At 35.1% G+C, this 16786-nt stretch overlaps 2 protein-coding genes across 3 annotated transcripts; one reads left to right on the forward strand and one right to left on the reverse strand.

Annotated features, from left to right (window-relative positions):
- The first annotated feature begins 1723 nt into the window (after positions 1–1723).
- LOC132069356 (RING-H2 finger protein ATL1-like) lies at positions 1724–3639 on the forward strand. Its single transcript, XM_059462726.1, has one exon. It carries the CDS (start codon positions 2322–2324, stop codon positions 3363–3365), a length of 1044 nt encoding a protein of 347 aa, XP_059318709.1. The 5' UTR covers positions 1724–2321; the 3' UTR covers positions 3366–3639.
- Positions 3640–5715: 2076 nt separating this feature from the next.
- LOC132050920 (protein KINESIN LIGHT CHAIN-RELATED 1) lies at positions 5716–16309 on the reverse strand. 2 transcript variants are annotated; one of them, XR_009413530.1, is made up of 4 exons: positions 14486–16309; positions 9827–10093; positions 8763–8909; positions 5716–6114 (listed from the first exon to the last, which is right to left on the reverse strand). XR_009413530.1 is itself a non-coding variant. In XM_059442256.1 (3 exons), the coding sequence occupies exons 1-2, from the start codon at positions 16168–16170 to the stop codon at positions 9835–9837; spliced, it is 1944 nt and encodes a 647-aa protein (XP_059298239.1). In that variant the 5' UTR covers positions 16171–16308; the 3' UTR covers positions 5716–6114; positions 9827–9834. The 2 variants fall into 2 exon arrangements, 1 of the variants encoding a protein (XP_059298239.1); XM_059442256.1 differs by lacking the exon at positions 8763–8909 and having other exon boundaries at positions 14486–16308.
- Positions 16310–16786: the final 477 nt, after the last annotated feature.

Below are 16786 nucleotides of genomic sequence, written 5' to 3' on the forward strand. Positions count from 1 at the left end.
ATTTAAAAGAAAGTGAAAACAGATATAAGTCTATAACCTCATTCAACAACGGAATTCTACTTTAATAACATCACTCGTTATATGTCAAGCTTGTTAATGACTAATTCTTTCTAATATTAGGAAGTGTAATTTCAAAAACTAGAATAATAACGTAATTACGTTAAATGAAGAAAATAAGAAAAAAAATTAAAACAATACGAGCAATTACATGAAATCAAAAGTAAAGGTTAGGAAATGAGAAGAAAGAAAATGAAAGATAAATAATATAAAAAAATAATTTAAAATGTAAAACTTAAAAAGAAACTAAAATAATAATCTAACATTGATGAGGTCACCCACGCCGGGAGTTGCATGGGCCACTTTGGTCTGCAAGATTTTGACGTTAGTTAGGGTCCATGTCTTTTCCAGTTCCAAATTTCCACCTAGCTAGCAGAAAACATTAGGAATCGTGCAATATACTTCAAAGTACTACTTTAGGTCTTGTGAATTATTATCCGATTAGGCGCCCATATTTTCTTCATTCATGACTCATCCCATTTCCTATCTACACATGAAAATGATGTTTCATTTTTTTTTTTTTTTTTTTTTTTTTTAATTTTCTTTTACTTCCATACCATTGTTGTTGTCCACGAATATTTAAGTTTCAACATTTGACAAATTTGAATTTCATTGTACTTCGAATCTACAAGTAAATGATTCTTCATTCTTGTCTATGAATTATGATACGCAGCAATTTAGGCTGAGGGCTTGATCATTCGTATAGAGCACAAAGAAAAAAAGAGCTCCACCAGCTAGAATAGCATATTAGCATGTTTACACATTTGAAAAACATTTAATAGTCGTACTCATAGAAGTATATATTTAAACTTTAATTTATTTTTACTTAAATATCTCACTTAAGTAACTGAAAGATTTGAAAAATGAAACTTATTTTTCTAAAACGTCAAATATTTTGAAATAAATTCAATTTGTTAAAAACAACTACTCCTTCCCTCCTAATTTTGTTGCGTCGTTCAGATTTCGAGAGTCAAACAAGTTTTTTTACCGCGATTTTTTCATGTCTTATAAATATTTTGAATTGTCAATTATTGTGATTTATAGTACTTTTTACCTAGGTTCCAGATATGCAAAATTTATTTCGAAAAAATTAAAGATTTCATGTTCGAATACACAATCAAAATTGAAAAGTTTGACCCTCAAAATACGAACTGTGCCACATAAATTGAGACAGAAGTAATATTTAGAAGCGGAGGTAGTATTTCAAACTTACATATAAATACTGCTGCATTATGTTGGGCTAAACGGCCCAAAGATACTGTTAATATGATGTGTTATAGTCCGCTTTGGGCCAAGCCCGCACGGTTTTCTCCGAAAGACCTCACATCATTAATAGTATCCAACACCTCATAAGTAGTAGCTCCTTCGCCACACTCTGTCATCTTCATAGTTGTTGGGCTGAACGGCCCAAAGATACTCTTAATATGATGTGATATTGTCATTTTAAGCCTCGCATGCGGTTTTAAAATGCCTCACATTATTAAGAAAGATTCAACTCCTTATAAGTAGCTCGCTTTTTCTTTCCAAATTTCCGTGCGATACTTTGTTCACACACCCAAGACATTAGACAATTTTTTTTATGTGTGACGCATTTACTCAAGCATAAGGACACAACGCAAAGTAAAGGGAAAAAAGAAATGGAGCACATACCAAGTGGAAATGTGAAGTCTGCTTCATACTCTATTGCTCTTGTAGTTTAATACTCGAGTCAACTTGCGTTTTTTGTTAACTCCAGCTCCCATCTCCTAGTCTCAGCATTTTCAAACACTTGTGTTTAATTTTTATCGGCATCTAACAGCAATTATTACACATAATAATTAAGTGCATGTGTTCCTCAAAACTCTCCCCCACTTCATTCAATGCTATTATTTCTTTATTTATATTTGACTTCCGAATTTTCAGCTCTTGATAAAACTCATTCACCTCAATGCTAACCCCTTCCTCCAAAAGAAAATTTTTCTTTTTTGACCTGAAACACAAATTTTACCAGCCAAATCGATCTGACCTTCGAAACTCTTTTCATACTCCTCGTTCGTCTTTCTAACATCTTCCTCCAATTAGCTCTTCTCTTGCAAAACCTTGTATGTTCGATTGTTTTCCTAGTCTTCTTCCTGCTTCAATTTTCTCTACTCCCTTGTTTTTCTTCACTAGCACAAAACATATATATGTGACTCCATTTAGATCTTATCAAACTCATCATATTCCTTCACTATTCATCTGTATTTCAAATAGTCTTTTTCCTTATAAGCAAGCATAGATATTACATGGATGCAGTAGCAGCACATAAACACAACTCCATTCATGTATCACAGGTTCTTTTTTCATTCAAAAACCAGCAAAATAACATTAGTATAACTCAAATATCTCCTATGGCTTCAGTTTCAGGGGAAGGCTTTCCGATAATTGGTGTTGCAATGTTAGGAATCATGGCTATAGGTTTTTTGCTTGTCAGCTACTATATCTTTGTCACAAAATGCTGCATCAACTGGCAACAATTCGACCCTTTAAGGCGCTTTTTCAATACGCGGTCACGACAGTATGAAGACCCTTTAATGGCCTATTCACCTTCAAGAGAAAGCAGAGGACTTGATGAATTGGTTATAAGAGAGATTCCAACTTTTCAGTACAACAGAAACAAAGTTGGTGAAAGAAGTTTTAGGAGATGTGTGGTTTGTTTGAATGAGTTTAAAGAAGATGAAATGTTAAAACTTCTTCCAAAATGTAGCCATGCTTTTCACTTGGATTGTATTGATATTTGGCTTCAAAATAATGCTAGTTGTCCTCTTTGTAGAACTAGCATTTCAGGCACTACAAATAAACATCCACTTGATGTTATTGTTGCACCAAATTCATCACCTCAAGATCCACATATTCCACTACTTAGAAGAAGCAACATTTTAGGAAGTGATGAAGATTTTGTAGTGATTGAATTGAGTGGTGAACTTGGAACCGAGGCACAACAAAATAGAAGTAACTCTATTAGCAGGGAATCAAGAAGTTACTCTTCAAGAAAATTTGCCAAACAACAAACAAGAAAGTTGTCAATTATGGGTGATGAATGCATTAATGGAAGAGGAAAAGATGCTCATTTTTCAGTTGAGCCAATTAGGAGATCTTTCTCTATGGATTCTGCAGCGGATCGACATGTTTATTTATCAGTACAAGAGATGATATGCCATAATGGGCACCTTAGTCAGGTGAGAAACAATGGTGAAAGCAGTAGTAGTAGTAGTAGATCAATTCGAAAATCAATCTTTTCTTTTGGACATAGAAGATCCAAGACTTCAGTTTTACCCTTTGATTTTTAAATTTTTTGATCTTACAATCTGTTTGTTTGTTCATTCTTTGTTGCAAAGTTGTTCACTAACATGGTTTGTAGTCTCTTTTACCTTAAGTGAAGATGTTTTATTTGTTATTAATACAAGAATAGGATAGGACAGAATAGAAGATAGATGAAATATAGGCAAAGAGGCTTTTTGAGAAAAATCATTGTAAAGCCACTATGGCATGGCTAGTTAGCAAAAATAATTTTGTTCTTTTGTAGTTATTATTCATGAGTGAATATGATTGTGTTCCAATTGATTTCTTATCCTTTGATCTTGAGTGCGAGAAAATCAGGAGTGGCAGATAAGGTTCCAATCCATGGCAAGGGACCCATTACAGCATCACAAAGTTTTTTGGCCATATTTCTGAAGTTAATAATATAATCACCACAGATATGAACGGGTCAAACATGAAGAGCACAGTACATTTTTCTAGGCACAAACTCATGTGAAGCTGTCTTGTCGAACTTCCTCAACCAACTATGTTACCTACTTCAATTCATTAATAATGAATAAGTAACATACACTGATAGTGAAAAAAGTTTTACACTAAGTACAATTAGATTAGTTATAGCAAGTGATTTATCCTCCAGATTATCGTATCAAGTTTTATTCTAAAGGGTTACATGTTCTTTTTCTTAAGATTGTCGTATCGGGTCATCTTATGCGTACTTTGATTATTCTACTTAGTACCTGTTATCTTTCACCAACGCAGGTATCAGATAATTTTGTTCATCAAAAACATTACGTAATAATAACTGTCTTCACTGAAATTTGAACCTAAAATCTTACGGTTATCATTTGACCACTAGACCATACTTTGAGAGTCATAAAGTTACATGTAGATCAAACTAACTTGAAGATCTAAAATATTTATATATTATCTGTACATTGGATTTATTAAATATTCACCAATTGCCGAATTACGTTTGAAAGATCCTTGCGTTAGTCCAACTGCTTCGAAATTTAAGTTTGAAGGCAGTTAGTGACGACTATTTTCTTTTTCCAATGAATTTAAAAGGGAATTGAAGAGCTTTCAACATCCCCCCCACCTAATATAACTATTCTTTAATTGTTTAGCTAAACAACTCTGTAAAAATCACTCTTCATTTCTTGAATATATTTCAGAGGTGACCACACAGTGGTGGAGCCAAAGTGGACCATTGCTTAAAATGTTATTTAACTGTGTGAACGTACTAATAAAGTATTAACAAAAAAGAAAGTCAAAACCTCAAGATTCACAATCTACGAAAAGAGTGGAGTAATTCAAACTCCTCTTGTCACGTACAAATTTTTTATTCAAGATTCTGCGTGTTCCAAATATTTATGTCACAAATTGCTGAGACAATAAACGGAAATGTAGCATAGTCAATTCCCACGTCCATTTTCCTATTTCCATGCCACGTGAGAACTTGCCTGTCGAGTTTCGTCAGCACCAACATCAGTAATTCCTATAATTCTCCAACAACACCGTCCACATTCTTGAAGCATATGCTATTAAATAACCAGTTTACAAATACTCCCTCCACCCCAATTGATGTGATATAATTTAATTATGCGCGGAGTTTAAAAAAGAAATGAAGACTAAATAAGTTATAGATATTTGTGTAGCTCTAAATTCATTAAGAGTAAAAGGGAAAGTTTTTAAGTTAAATTATTTTTAAATATAAAAATGTATCATTCATTTTGGGACAGACTAAAAAAAAAGTGTATCACACAAATTGAGACAGAGAGAGTAACAATTACACTTCAACTCCAAACAAATTCCAGTCAACAATATGAATACTCATTGTCTATGTCGTTCTATTTAAGCAAGTCAACAATATGAATACTCATTGTCTATTTCGTTCTATTTAGGCTCATCTTTCTTGATTATCAATGTCAATCATATAAACAAATATTTCTTTTTAAAACAATAAAACGGTAAAAAGAAATCAAGACCGAGAACCCATAAGCACCCAACTCATTGCTTCCTTCTTTGCTCATCACAAGGAATCCGTCAAAGCAATGAATGCACTAAAAAGCACACTGTAGCATGCATGAAAAGAAGGTTTCTGCGTGACTAAATAAGTATTGAAGGAGGCTTCGTACGGCTTACAGCCAAGGGAAAGAAAAACTTGATGGAAGCGCAAACACATGCGATTTTAGACTCATTCAATGATTAGGCATAGCTGTTAAAATGAATATTTAAACACATCAACTAGATATACTTGGAATAAAAATGAACTGGCCGCACTCTAAGCAATGTGATTTCCGGAACCTAGTAAATAACCTCACCAGGAAAGAGGCCTCAAATGTGGAAAAAAAAAAAACCAACTATTATGACAGTTGAAAGTTGCAGACTGATTGATCTTTGTAGCTTTAATATCTTTAGTGAAGCTAATAAGAATAGGTTTATAAGAAAGGATACATCAAACTAATTAAAGGTATTATTCCTAAAAGGCAAAGAGCACATTAATAACATTATGCAGAACTTTATTGATTCAGCATTTTAGTTGCATTTCTTTGCCTCTCAATGGCTGAAACACCAACTTGTTAGGTCCTACTAAAGCTAGCTTCACTAGCATTAGCCAAAGGCAAGGCCTTCATCATAGTCCCATCGGATATGCCAGAAGCTTTCTTCTTCAGTTGTTCAAGAAGTCGAGGAGCTTCTTTAAGTTCGTCTACTGCACTTGGACCATGACCTTCCCAAGCCTCAATTGCTTTGTCCTGGAAGTTTATTGCAAGGTGATAGCTGAAAAATCCCAACTAAAAGGTTAGACATATTTTCACACTCAACTATGAACATCATAAAACTATAACAAACTGTTCAATTTTCTGGAAGATAAAGAACTTCCCATTTCAAGCCTTTTTAGGAGCTTAAAGTTATAAATGAGGAAACTCACTTGCAACAGTCAATTTAGCTTAGTTCTCAACAAATATGATTAAAATAACTAAGGTTTTAGGATAACATATACAGGTCCGTGTAATTATGTCGTTGAATTTGGAAGCACATCAAGTTTCAACCTAAGAGTCCAAGACAGATGCAGTAACAGAAAGCACGGAGAAGAATGACAACCCAGAATTATATGAATCTAGCCAATTGGAATTAATTATAAAACCATATTACAGAGAAAGTCAATATCAGAATCGGTCTATCAATATATCATCCAAAGTTATGAATTATTTTATGGACGCATAGAGAGGCCCCTTAAAGCCATTATCTAACTCAAGAAAATTCAAAAAACAGAAGTCGCCAGATGTTTAAATTTTTAGTGTAGCGGTGATTGAACAGCTGCAATCCTTGCATAATAATCTAATGTTCTGTGCTGCTGCGACAAAAGAGAAGGAATCGAGAAAGATGCTATTCCATTATAATTAGTAACGAGTTGCAATAAATTTAGCGTAAGCAGGATCGGTGACCCCAAATGGAATTAAGTGGGACAGTTGACTCCAATTAAACAATTGAAGTCTTAAAGACAGTGCACTACAGGTGGAATGTCTACCTTGACACCACTAGGAAATGCTAAAAACAGAGGTGAGTATGATTTGTGCAACCTACGACGCTGGACACCATTAAATAATACTCAAGTAACAATTTTGAACTGATCAAATTGCCAGGACAGAAAAGGTTTTGTTTGAGTTTTCCATTTTTCTTAACTTTATTTTCTTTTTCAGACAAATATAACTCTATTGACGTAAAAAGGGAACTCCAAATGCGGGGCTTGCCTAGTGCGGGTTATCTCTCCTGTGTGGTTTGCGAGCTATTGCACTGGAGCAGAGTTGACCCTGTGCACACCCCAAGGGTAGCGGCTGCGGGTTCCCATGTCATCATCAAAAAAGGGAACTCCAAATGTAGGGTAAATCAAAAAGGCTTTTACATGCATAACATCTTTCTTTAATCAAAACAAATTATACTACATAGTCTGTTTAATAAGCCAATCCATGGGTGTCCTTTGTATAGTATACAAATATAAATCACTTAGTTTGATGTTGAACTGTTGTCCATAGATCAATCATTAAATAAACTATTTCACAATCTCAAAACTAGTCGGGATTGGCTACATATTCCTCTATGTCCATTCCGGTTTATTCAGGTTTATTTCATTCCAATAGTATTACACAATTGGTGAGACAAATTAGGAGTCCCCTAAAAGGCTAAAACCAGAGGTTGTCTGGTTTATGCTGATGATGCTCTCATTTTCTATGGTGCGGAAGTGAAACAATTCTAATAGTTAAAAGGGCCATTTTGATTTCATTCGAGGATTTGGGCTACATATAAATGTGAGGAAGAGCTCTTTGTTCTCTTTGTTTCAAATAAACGAGTTAAGGAACCAACAGCAATTAGCACACTTTGGGTTGTAGAGTTGGAGAAACACCAAAAGTATGCTTGGACCTTCCTTTTGGAGTGAAAAAAACAGGTGGAACCTGATAGGTTTGAAAAGAGACTTCCAATAATGAAAAGGCAATATGTATCTATAGCAATCATGTTAGTCCTAATATTGTCTTGGATAGCATTCATACATTTATAATGCCCATGTTCCCTATCCCCGCATATGTTGAGAAACACTGAACAGAATAGGGAGCAGCTTCCTACGAGAAGGAAATTCCGATCCACTCGGTGAAACGGTCTATCGTATTCGTAACAGCAACCACAATAGAGGGGACTTCAGTATTTACCGGGAAAAAAAAAAAAAACACTAGACTGTACAGATCAAATGCCTGTTGTTCAATGGTTATGCCTCTCGAGAAAGATAGTAAGTGCAAATAACGGGATGCACATCAGTTTCAAAAAACAAAAGTTATAAAAAGAAAAGCAGTTTCAAAAAATTATGGGATGCACATACCCTGGTGTACCAGGACAGTAACCCCAACATATCGATTTGCTCTTTGGAAGAGCATAAGGAACTTATGGCATGAAATTTAAGACACTGGTAAAACTGAAGGTTGATAATGAAAAGAAGATCAAATGTGGAAGAAAAAATGGTTAGAAGAAGGTCCATTACGAAAGCATTTCCTGACCTGTATTGCATTGCCATGGAGCAAGAAATACTATTGAAGACTGAGGATAAAATGACAGGTGGGAACAATAATCCTGAATGTAATTATAAGGACCTGGAAATAGAAAGGGTGGTTCAACATATTCTTAAGCCGGAGAATACCCCAAGCCTAGGCTCAACACTAGATTTACTTGCATGGAAAGCAGGTAAGAGTAGCTCATTATCGGTTAATTCTTGCTATAACTTGCTGGTTACAAGGAGAAGAGGATTAAACTGGCCCTGAAAGTCGTGGATGAACAAGACACCCCTAACAGTTATGTGCTCCACATGGATGATAATGCACAATGCCTGCCTCACCCAGAAAAAGCTATGGAGGGGACAATTATATTGTTGCAGATGCTACCTGTGTAATAGTGCAGAAGAAGACTCGGAACACCTATTTCTTCTCTGTACCTATTGCTCATCTATGGAGAATGCTTAGAAGGCTGTTGGGAGTTAGATGGATGATACCAGCAAAGTGAAGGATGCAATCAGTTGCTGGAGAGCAGTACTGCACAACAACTGAAGACAATATGGAACATCATACCCCTGTGCATTATAAGGACAATAAGGAAGGAAAGAAGTTCCAGTTTATTGAAACAACAACAACAAGAAGCCCAGTATAATCCCACCATGTGGGTCACGAGACCTAACCCCCACCTTGAAAGGTAGGGCGGCTGTTTCCGAATTCCAGATTATTGAAAGGATTATTGAAATCCATTGTATAATTTTTGCTTGTCTAAAGACACCTTTTTTTTTTTTTTTTTTTTTTTTTTTTTTTTGGGTGTAAGATGAAAGATGTACATCATTTTGACACTCCTTTTAATCTACTGACACTCCATTTGACTTTAGACTCCTTGTACTTTCAATAGGACATTGAATAGGACACTAAGTCATACACCTTGTCCAGTTTCCAGCACTCTCTTGGCCGGGAACCTATAAGCGCCCAACTCATTGCTTATCCCAAGGAATCCCTCAAAGCAATGAATGCACTAAAAAGCTCACTATAGCATGAAAGAAGGTTTCTGTGTGACTAAATATTGTATTGAAGAAGGCTTCGTACGGCTTAGAGCCAAGGGAAAGAAAAACTTGCTGGAAGCGCAAACACATGCAATTTAAACTCATTAAATGATTAGGCGTAACTGTTAAAATGAATATTCAAACACATAAACTAGATACACTAGGAATAAAAATGTACTGGCAGCACCCTTAGCAATGTGATTTCCAGAACCTAGTAAATAACATTATCAGGACAGAGACCTCAATGTAAAAAACAACTATTATGACAGTTGAAAGTTGCAGACTGATTGATCTTTGTAGCTTTAATATCTTTAGTGAAGCTTAACAATAGGTTCCAGTAAAAAGGATAACATCAAACTTACAGAAGGTATTATTCCTAAAAGGGAAAGAGCACAGTAATAAACTTACACATAACTTTATTGATTCAGCATTTTAGTTGCATTTCTTTGCCTCTCAATGGCTGAAACACCAACTTGTGAGGTACTACTAAAGCCAGCTTCCCTAGAATTAGCCAAAGGCAAGGCCTTCATCACATTCCCATCGGATACACCGGAAGCTTTCTTCTTCAGTTGCTCAAGAAGTCGATGAGCTTCTTTAAGTTCGTCTACTGCACTTGGACCATGTCCTTCCCAAGCCTCAACTGCTTTCTCCTGGAAGTTTATTGCAAGGTGATAGCTGAAAAATCCCAACTAAAAAGTTAGACATAACTTTCACACTCAACTAAGAACATCATAAAACTATAACAAACTCTGCAACAATATCTATGGCCACCACACACACAAATATGATTTCCATAACTAAGGTTTTTTTTTTTTTTTTGGAGAAACAAAAATTCTATTTCCATAACTAAGGTATTAGGATAACATATACAGGTCCAGGTAATTTATGTCATTGAATTTGGAAGCATAGTTGGCCCTGACACTCCTGAAGTTGTGTGAATAACTCACTGTACCAACTTCTTCAGGATTCTCAAATTGCATTTCCACAGAGCCTTCTCCAGATTTTATCTATTTTCTTGTGAGGATTTTATTTTAAAAGATGATTAAGTCTGTCAGAACATTATAAAGATAATCAATTTGTCCTCAAATTTAGAAGTGTACGGAGAACACGCTATATAGCAATTCAAATTTAAAAGAAACCAAATTCGATAGAGCCTTCTCCAGATTTTATCTATTTTCTTGTGAGGATTTTATTTTAAAAGATGATTAAGTCTGTGAAAACATTATAAAGACAATCAACTTTGTCCTCAAATTTAGAAATGTACGGAGAACACGCTATATAGCAATTCAAGTTTCATCTAAGAGTCTAAACTTCAGTAACAGATAGCACGAAGAAGAATGATAACTAACAATTATGTGAGTCCAGCCAATTGAATTAATTATAAAACCATATTACAAAGAAAGTCAATATCAGAATCCGTCTATCAATATATCATTCAAGGTTTTGAACTATTTTTATGGATGCATAGAGAGGCCCCTTAAAGCCATTATCCAACTCAAGAAAAATCAAAAACAGAAGTAACCAGTTGTTTTAATTTCTAGTGTAGTGGTGATTGAACAGCTGCAATCCTTGCACAAACTAATAATCTAATGTACTGTGCTGCTGCAACAAAAGCGAAGCAATCGAGAAAGATGCTGTTATTAGTAACTAATTATCTAATGTACCGTGCTGCTGCAACAAAAGCGAAGCAATCGAGAAAGATGCTATTATTAGAAATAAGTTGCAATTAAATTTAGTGTAAGCAGGACCCCAAATGAAATTGAGTGGGACAGTTGACTCCCAATTAAACTATTGAAGTCTTTATGCAAATGCACTGCAGGTGGAAGTGGAAATATGGCTACCTTGATACCAGTAGAAAATGCTCAAAACAGAGATGGGTATGATTTGTGCAGCCTATCAACATCAATTAGATGCTGGACGTCATTAAAAAATACTCAAGGAATAATTTTAAATAAACTTCCTCCACTGATCAAATTTCCTGGAAAAAAGTTTTGTTTGAGTTTCCATTTTCCTTAAGTTTACTGACATAAAAAGGAAACTCCAAATGTATGGTAAATCCGTAAATCAAATAGGCTTTTACAAGCATAACATCTTTCTTCAATCAAAATAAATTATACTACATAGTTTGTTTACCAAGCCAATACACGGGATCTTTGTATAGTATACAAATATAAATCACTTCGCTTGATGTTGGTCGATTGTCCTAAGATAAATCAACATACAAACTATTTCTCAATCTCAAAACTAGTTGGGATTGGCTACATAAACCTGTATCCCCATTCCGGTTTATTTCATTCCAAAACTAGTACCCAATTGGTTATTCCATTCCAATAAATGGTATCTTTGTATAGTATACACATATAACTCACTTTGCTTGATGTTGCTCGACTGTCCTAAGATAAATCAATACACAAACTATTTCCCAATCTCAAAACTAGTTGGGATTGGCTACATAAACCTCTATCCCCATTCCAGTTTATTCAGGTCTATTTCATTCCAACACTAGTACACGATTGGTTAGACAAATTCGGAGTTCCCTAAAAAGCTAAAGCCAGAGGTTCTCTAGTTTATGTTGATGATGTTCTTATTTTCTATGGGGCAGAAGAGAAACAACTGTAATACTTGAGGGCCATTTTGATTTCATTCGAGGTAGTATTTGGGCTACATATAAATGTAAGAAAGAGCTCTTTGTTTCAAATAAATGAGTTAAGAAACAAACGGGAATTAGCACACTTTGGGTTGTGGAGTTGGAGAAATACTAAAAGTATATTTGAACCTTCTTTTGGGAGGGAAAAAACAGGTGGAACCTGATATGCAAGGTGTGATTGAAGGGTTTAAAAAGAGACTTGCAATATTGAAGAGCAATATGTATCTATAACAAACAAAGATGTTAGTCCTAAAGTTGTCTGGGATTTTTTATTTTTTTTGGTTAAACTGGTAAATATTGCGTTCCTCAGCATTAAGGACATGCTGGAAACCTTCAAAAAGGAACAAACAGAGTAAAAAGAGATACTTACAGTGATCTTAATAAGTCGACAAGTTGATCTATATCTTCTAACCCTATCTCTTTACACCAAAAATAAAAAGATACTATACAATTCATACATTTATAATGTCCATATTACCTATGTCTGCATACGTTAAGAAACACTGAACAGAAAACGGAGCAGTTTCCTACGAGAAGGAAATTCAAACCCACTCAGTGAAACTGTCTATTGTAACAGCAACCACAATATAGGGGGATTTAGAAGTATTGAAAATAAAAATAGAGACTACAGAACAAATGCATGTTGTTCAAATGGTTATGAAGATTCATAGAGAAGAAGCCCTCTGTAGAAAGGTAGTCAGCGCAAAATATGGGATGCACAGCCCTTGGTGTACGAGGACAATAACCCTAACATATCGCTTTGCTGTTTGGAAGAGCATAAGGAACTTGTGGCATCAAACACTGGTAAAACTGAAGGTTTCTAGTGAAAAGAAGATCAAATGTGGCAGGAAGAGCATGGCTAGAAGAAGACTCGGAACACCAATTTCTTCACTGGTTCTATGCCCGTCTATGGAGAATGCATACAATGCTGTTGGGAGTTAGATGGATGATACCAGCAAAGTGAAGGATGTAATCAGTTGCTGGAGAGGAAGAGTACTTCACAAAAACTGAAGACGGAGTGAAACAGCATACCCCTGTCCATTATATGGACAATAAGGAAGGAAAGAAGTTCCAGATTATTGAAAGAATTACTGAAATTCGTTGTATGATATTTACTTGTCTAAATTCTTCTTTTTTGGTGTAAGATGAAGATGTACATCATTTTGACACTCCATTTGACTTTAGACTCCTTGTATTTTGAATAGGAGACTAAGTCATACATCTTGTGCAATTTCCACTTTCCAGCACTCTCTTGCCGCTGTTTTTGTGAATGACCTTTACTTATCAGAATGAAGAAAAACATTTACTCAGCCTCAAATGTTATTGGTGAGTTTTAAATCCTTGACCTAATCTACTAATTTAAATTCTACACCACTAAGCTAAATATGTCTTGTATTTTGATACCGGTAGTGTCCGGCCCAACTTGCATACTTTGTCTATCCCATCGGGTATTACATATAGCTACTGGGAAACTCTATCCACCAAAATTTAAGCAAATGTTAAGAAATCACCTAATTCTTTTGACCTCTGCTCGGATTTGAACCATTATCTCCATTGATTTTTATTCCAACTTCTTCGACCTCTAAACTACACCCTTGGTTGCAAAGCTACTAATGTCAACTTGTCTACTTAGCTAGATAAACTTTATCAGTTTCATTTGTGTAAATCAAACTCGAACAACTAATAGTTGCAATTAAACCTTCTCAATTTTTCAATTGTGTTAAGTCACTTGCCGAGATGAATAAGAACAAGATTTGGTGTTGTTTCCGTCTACTATCCTGCTTTACATATCTCCATCTAATAAAATATTAAGAACTCATACCAACCATGATTGATTCATATAGATAATTGATCAAATCTATTGGTAGTAAGCTGTCTCAACATGATCAAACTGAGAAGATGTTCTGTCACTAATGAAATAACATGTCAGATAAATAAACAACGCATACTGAAGGCTACTAAGAGGAGCACCTATTCCCTTGACATCTTAACATGATTTATCTGAATGCATGAAAAGAAAAATTAACCATATAAGATACATATCAACAAATTCAAGAGGCAAGAGGAAATAAGAAAAGGCAGAAAGTAATCTCAAGAATCAACTTAAAAAGTTTATCTTCTTTTTTCAATAAATGTTGCATGGACACATTTAAATGTACACGATACAGGGGTGTGCCAGTATTGGATACGAATACGGAATACGTGCAGTTTGTGCTATTTTTCATTATATTTGGCATGATGTACCTATACCTGCCTCACAGGCCCGTTTGAACCGGTACATCAAAGACAAATGAAGGATTCATATAACATACATTTCAATTGATCATATGGTATACTTGGTAAAGGTACAGGCATTCAAAAGAGAAAAATGGACACTAACAAATGCCAAAATAACTTAAAGAAAAGATTGAATTTTTTACCTCCCCATGGCAGCATATGCTTTTGAAAGGTTTTGGCATGCTTCAATTGAATCTGTATGATGAGGACCAAGAGAAACATCCATGATATCCCTGGCATATGCAAAAACCTGGGCAGCAGATTGTGGTCTATCTAATTCCAAATATGCAGCACCCAAATTATTGTAAACATAACCAACTGCATAATGTTTTGATCCAAAGCTTTCTTTCAGCCTTTCAGCTGCATCCTCCAAGAAAGGAATAGCATGCTGGACCCCACCAGTTAAGAGCAGTAACCAGCCAACTCTTGCTGAAACGCTTCCAACTGAATGTTGTTCCTGAGGTAGCTTTTCAAGCAATGACAGTGTTCTCTTTAATAGCGATATAGCAGCTTCAAACTTATCCATTGTCTCATACAACATAGAAATTTCCATGTATGCCTCGGAAACCTCAACAGGGGAAATTTTTTCTTTCTTTCCAAGGATTGAACATGCAATTTCAAGGCACTTCTCTGCATCCGTGGACTTCTCCTGGTTGCATAACGCTTTTGCCATTGAGATAAACACCATAGCTCTATCCTCACTCTCTTTTCCAGTCTGTTGAACAACACTACTCAAAGTATTAATGGCCTCATCATATCTCCCCAAGGCTATCTGCATGTTGGCTGCATCGATCTCAGCACGAAGCAAATCAGTATCAAGACCCCAATTCTTCAAAACTCTCTGTGATAATTGATTTTGTTCCAATGCCTTCTCATGTTCTTCTAATCCAGTATAAATAACTCCAAGAAGCCTCCTATCATGTGCAACCTCTACAGAGTTTTGCCCAAGTTGTGCCTTGTGTATATCCAATGCCTTCAAACAAAACGGTAGAGCTTCTTTAAAATGTAATATCGCGACATACGCCTCGGCTACATCCCTATTAGCATTTCCAAGTTCTTTACTGTCTCTTTCAAGAGTCATCTCTTTCAACTCCAAAGACTTTCTAAGATTAGCAAGGGCCTCTTCTCTTCTCCCCATGGCCGTTTTCGTATTACACAATTCAAGCTGAACAGCATGAAGAATAGGCCTAATATCCTCAACACTACAAGAACCATCCTTTTCTAATTGACCAAGAACCCTATTAGCTCGATTAAGATATCCTAAACTGTCATTAAATCTTTTCAAACTATAACAAGTTGAACCCAACAATTGCAAAGTCATAGCAAGAGGTAAAGACAATTTATCATTACTATCCAATATTTTCAAAGCTCTATTAGCGAAAGATAAAGCCTTTTCAGGATCCTCACCTGCTTGGTCAAGTTTAAGACCAATTCTCAAACATGCCAAACCAAGTTCCCTCTCATCAAAACTTGCCTCCATTTCTTGAAAAACATGAAGCATTTCTTGAATACTCTTTGCTGACTCAAAAGCCTCTTCAAGTTGTGATCTTTCTTTAATCTTTCTTTGTCTTGATGATAATTGAGGTGGGTTTTGCTCAACAAGTGTGTTGAAAGTTTGAGATTGTTGGGTTTTGACATTGGAAAAGAGTAAAGACTGAGTCTTTTTGCAAGATTTGAGATGGGTATTTGATGATTGAGGGGATAATGGTTCATTTGCATTGATGGGGTTAGTGCTAGTACTAGAGATGAAGTCTTTAGAAATGAGAGAAAATGAAGTTTTGGTATACTTTTGGAGATGTGGAGAAGCAAAAGATGAAACTCTTCTCATGGTGGTGTTTAGGAAAGGAAGGAACCTAGTATGATGCTAAAAGTGCTGGAGTGATTGGTTCTGTTAAACCCTGCAAAACCCTTGGCTCCAAGGGTGTTCAATCCATCATCGCTTCATGCTTTATGCGGGCAGATGTTTTCTCCTTTTTTTTTTTTTTTTTTTTTTCTTTGGGAAAATATAAAAAATGCCTTCTGGAAAATAGTGTTAGAATCTTGGATGATGACTCAACTTTGGTAACTGGTCATTATAGTCCGCAACTTTGTTTAGTCTTTTAAAAGTCAGTCATTGAGTTAGAAGCTTGAATGGTCACTCAACTTTGGATAATTGGCCACCATAATTACTCAATTTTATTTTATCTTCTAAAAGTACCACTTTGATTAATTAGCTTCATCAATCATTTTAGCCGAAAATATAATTATCGATTTCTATCTATAATGACATGGCAGCTAGAAATTTTTAATAAAATTAATTATAAATTTATTTAGGATCCAGTTCATCATAATTAGTGCATATAATACTAAATTTTAGAATATTATTCATCATTAATACATAAAAATAATGGACATATAAGTATATAAAAATTTAGATTGAAAAAGCAACTTAAATACAATATTAA

This window comes from Lycium ferocissimum, chromosome 1 (assembly GCF_029784015.1).
Source record: "Lycium ferocissimum isolate CSIRO_LF1 chromosome 1, AGI_CSIRO_Lferr_CH_V1, whole genome shotgun sequence".
NCBI lineage: Eukaryota > Viridiplantae > Streptophyta > Magnoliopsida > Solanales > Solanaceae > Lycium > Lycium ferocissimum.

What these genes read in the sequence shown, in the direction of transcription:
- LOC132069356 (XM_059462726.1), top strand. Translation starts at nt 2,322, where the DNA reads ATGGATGCAGTAGCAGCACATAAACACAACTCCATTCATGTATCACAG.
- LOC132050920 (XM_059442256.1), bottom strand. Translation starts at nt 16,170, where the DNA reads ATGAGAAGAGTTTCATCTTTTGCTTCTCCACATCTCCAAAAGTATACC. An exon ending in GCATATGCTGCCATGGGGAG is followed by an intron (nt 10,094 to 14,485) that starts GTAAAAAATTCA and finishes GGGATTTTTCAG; the next exon opens with CTATCACCTTGCAATAAACT.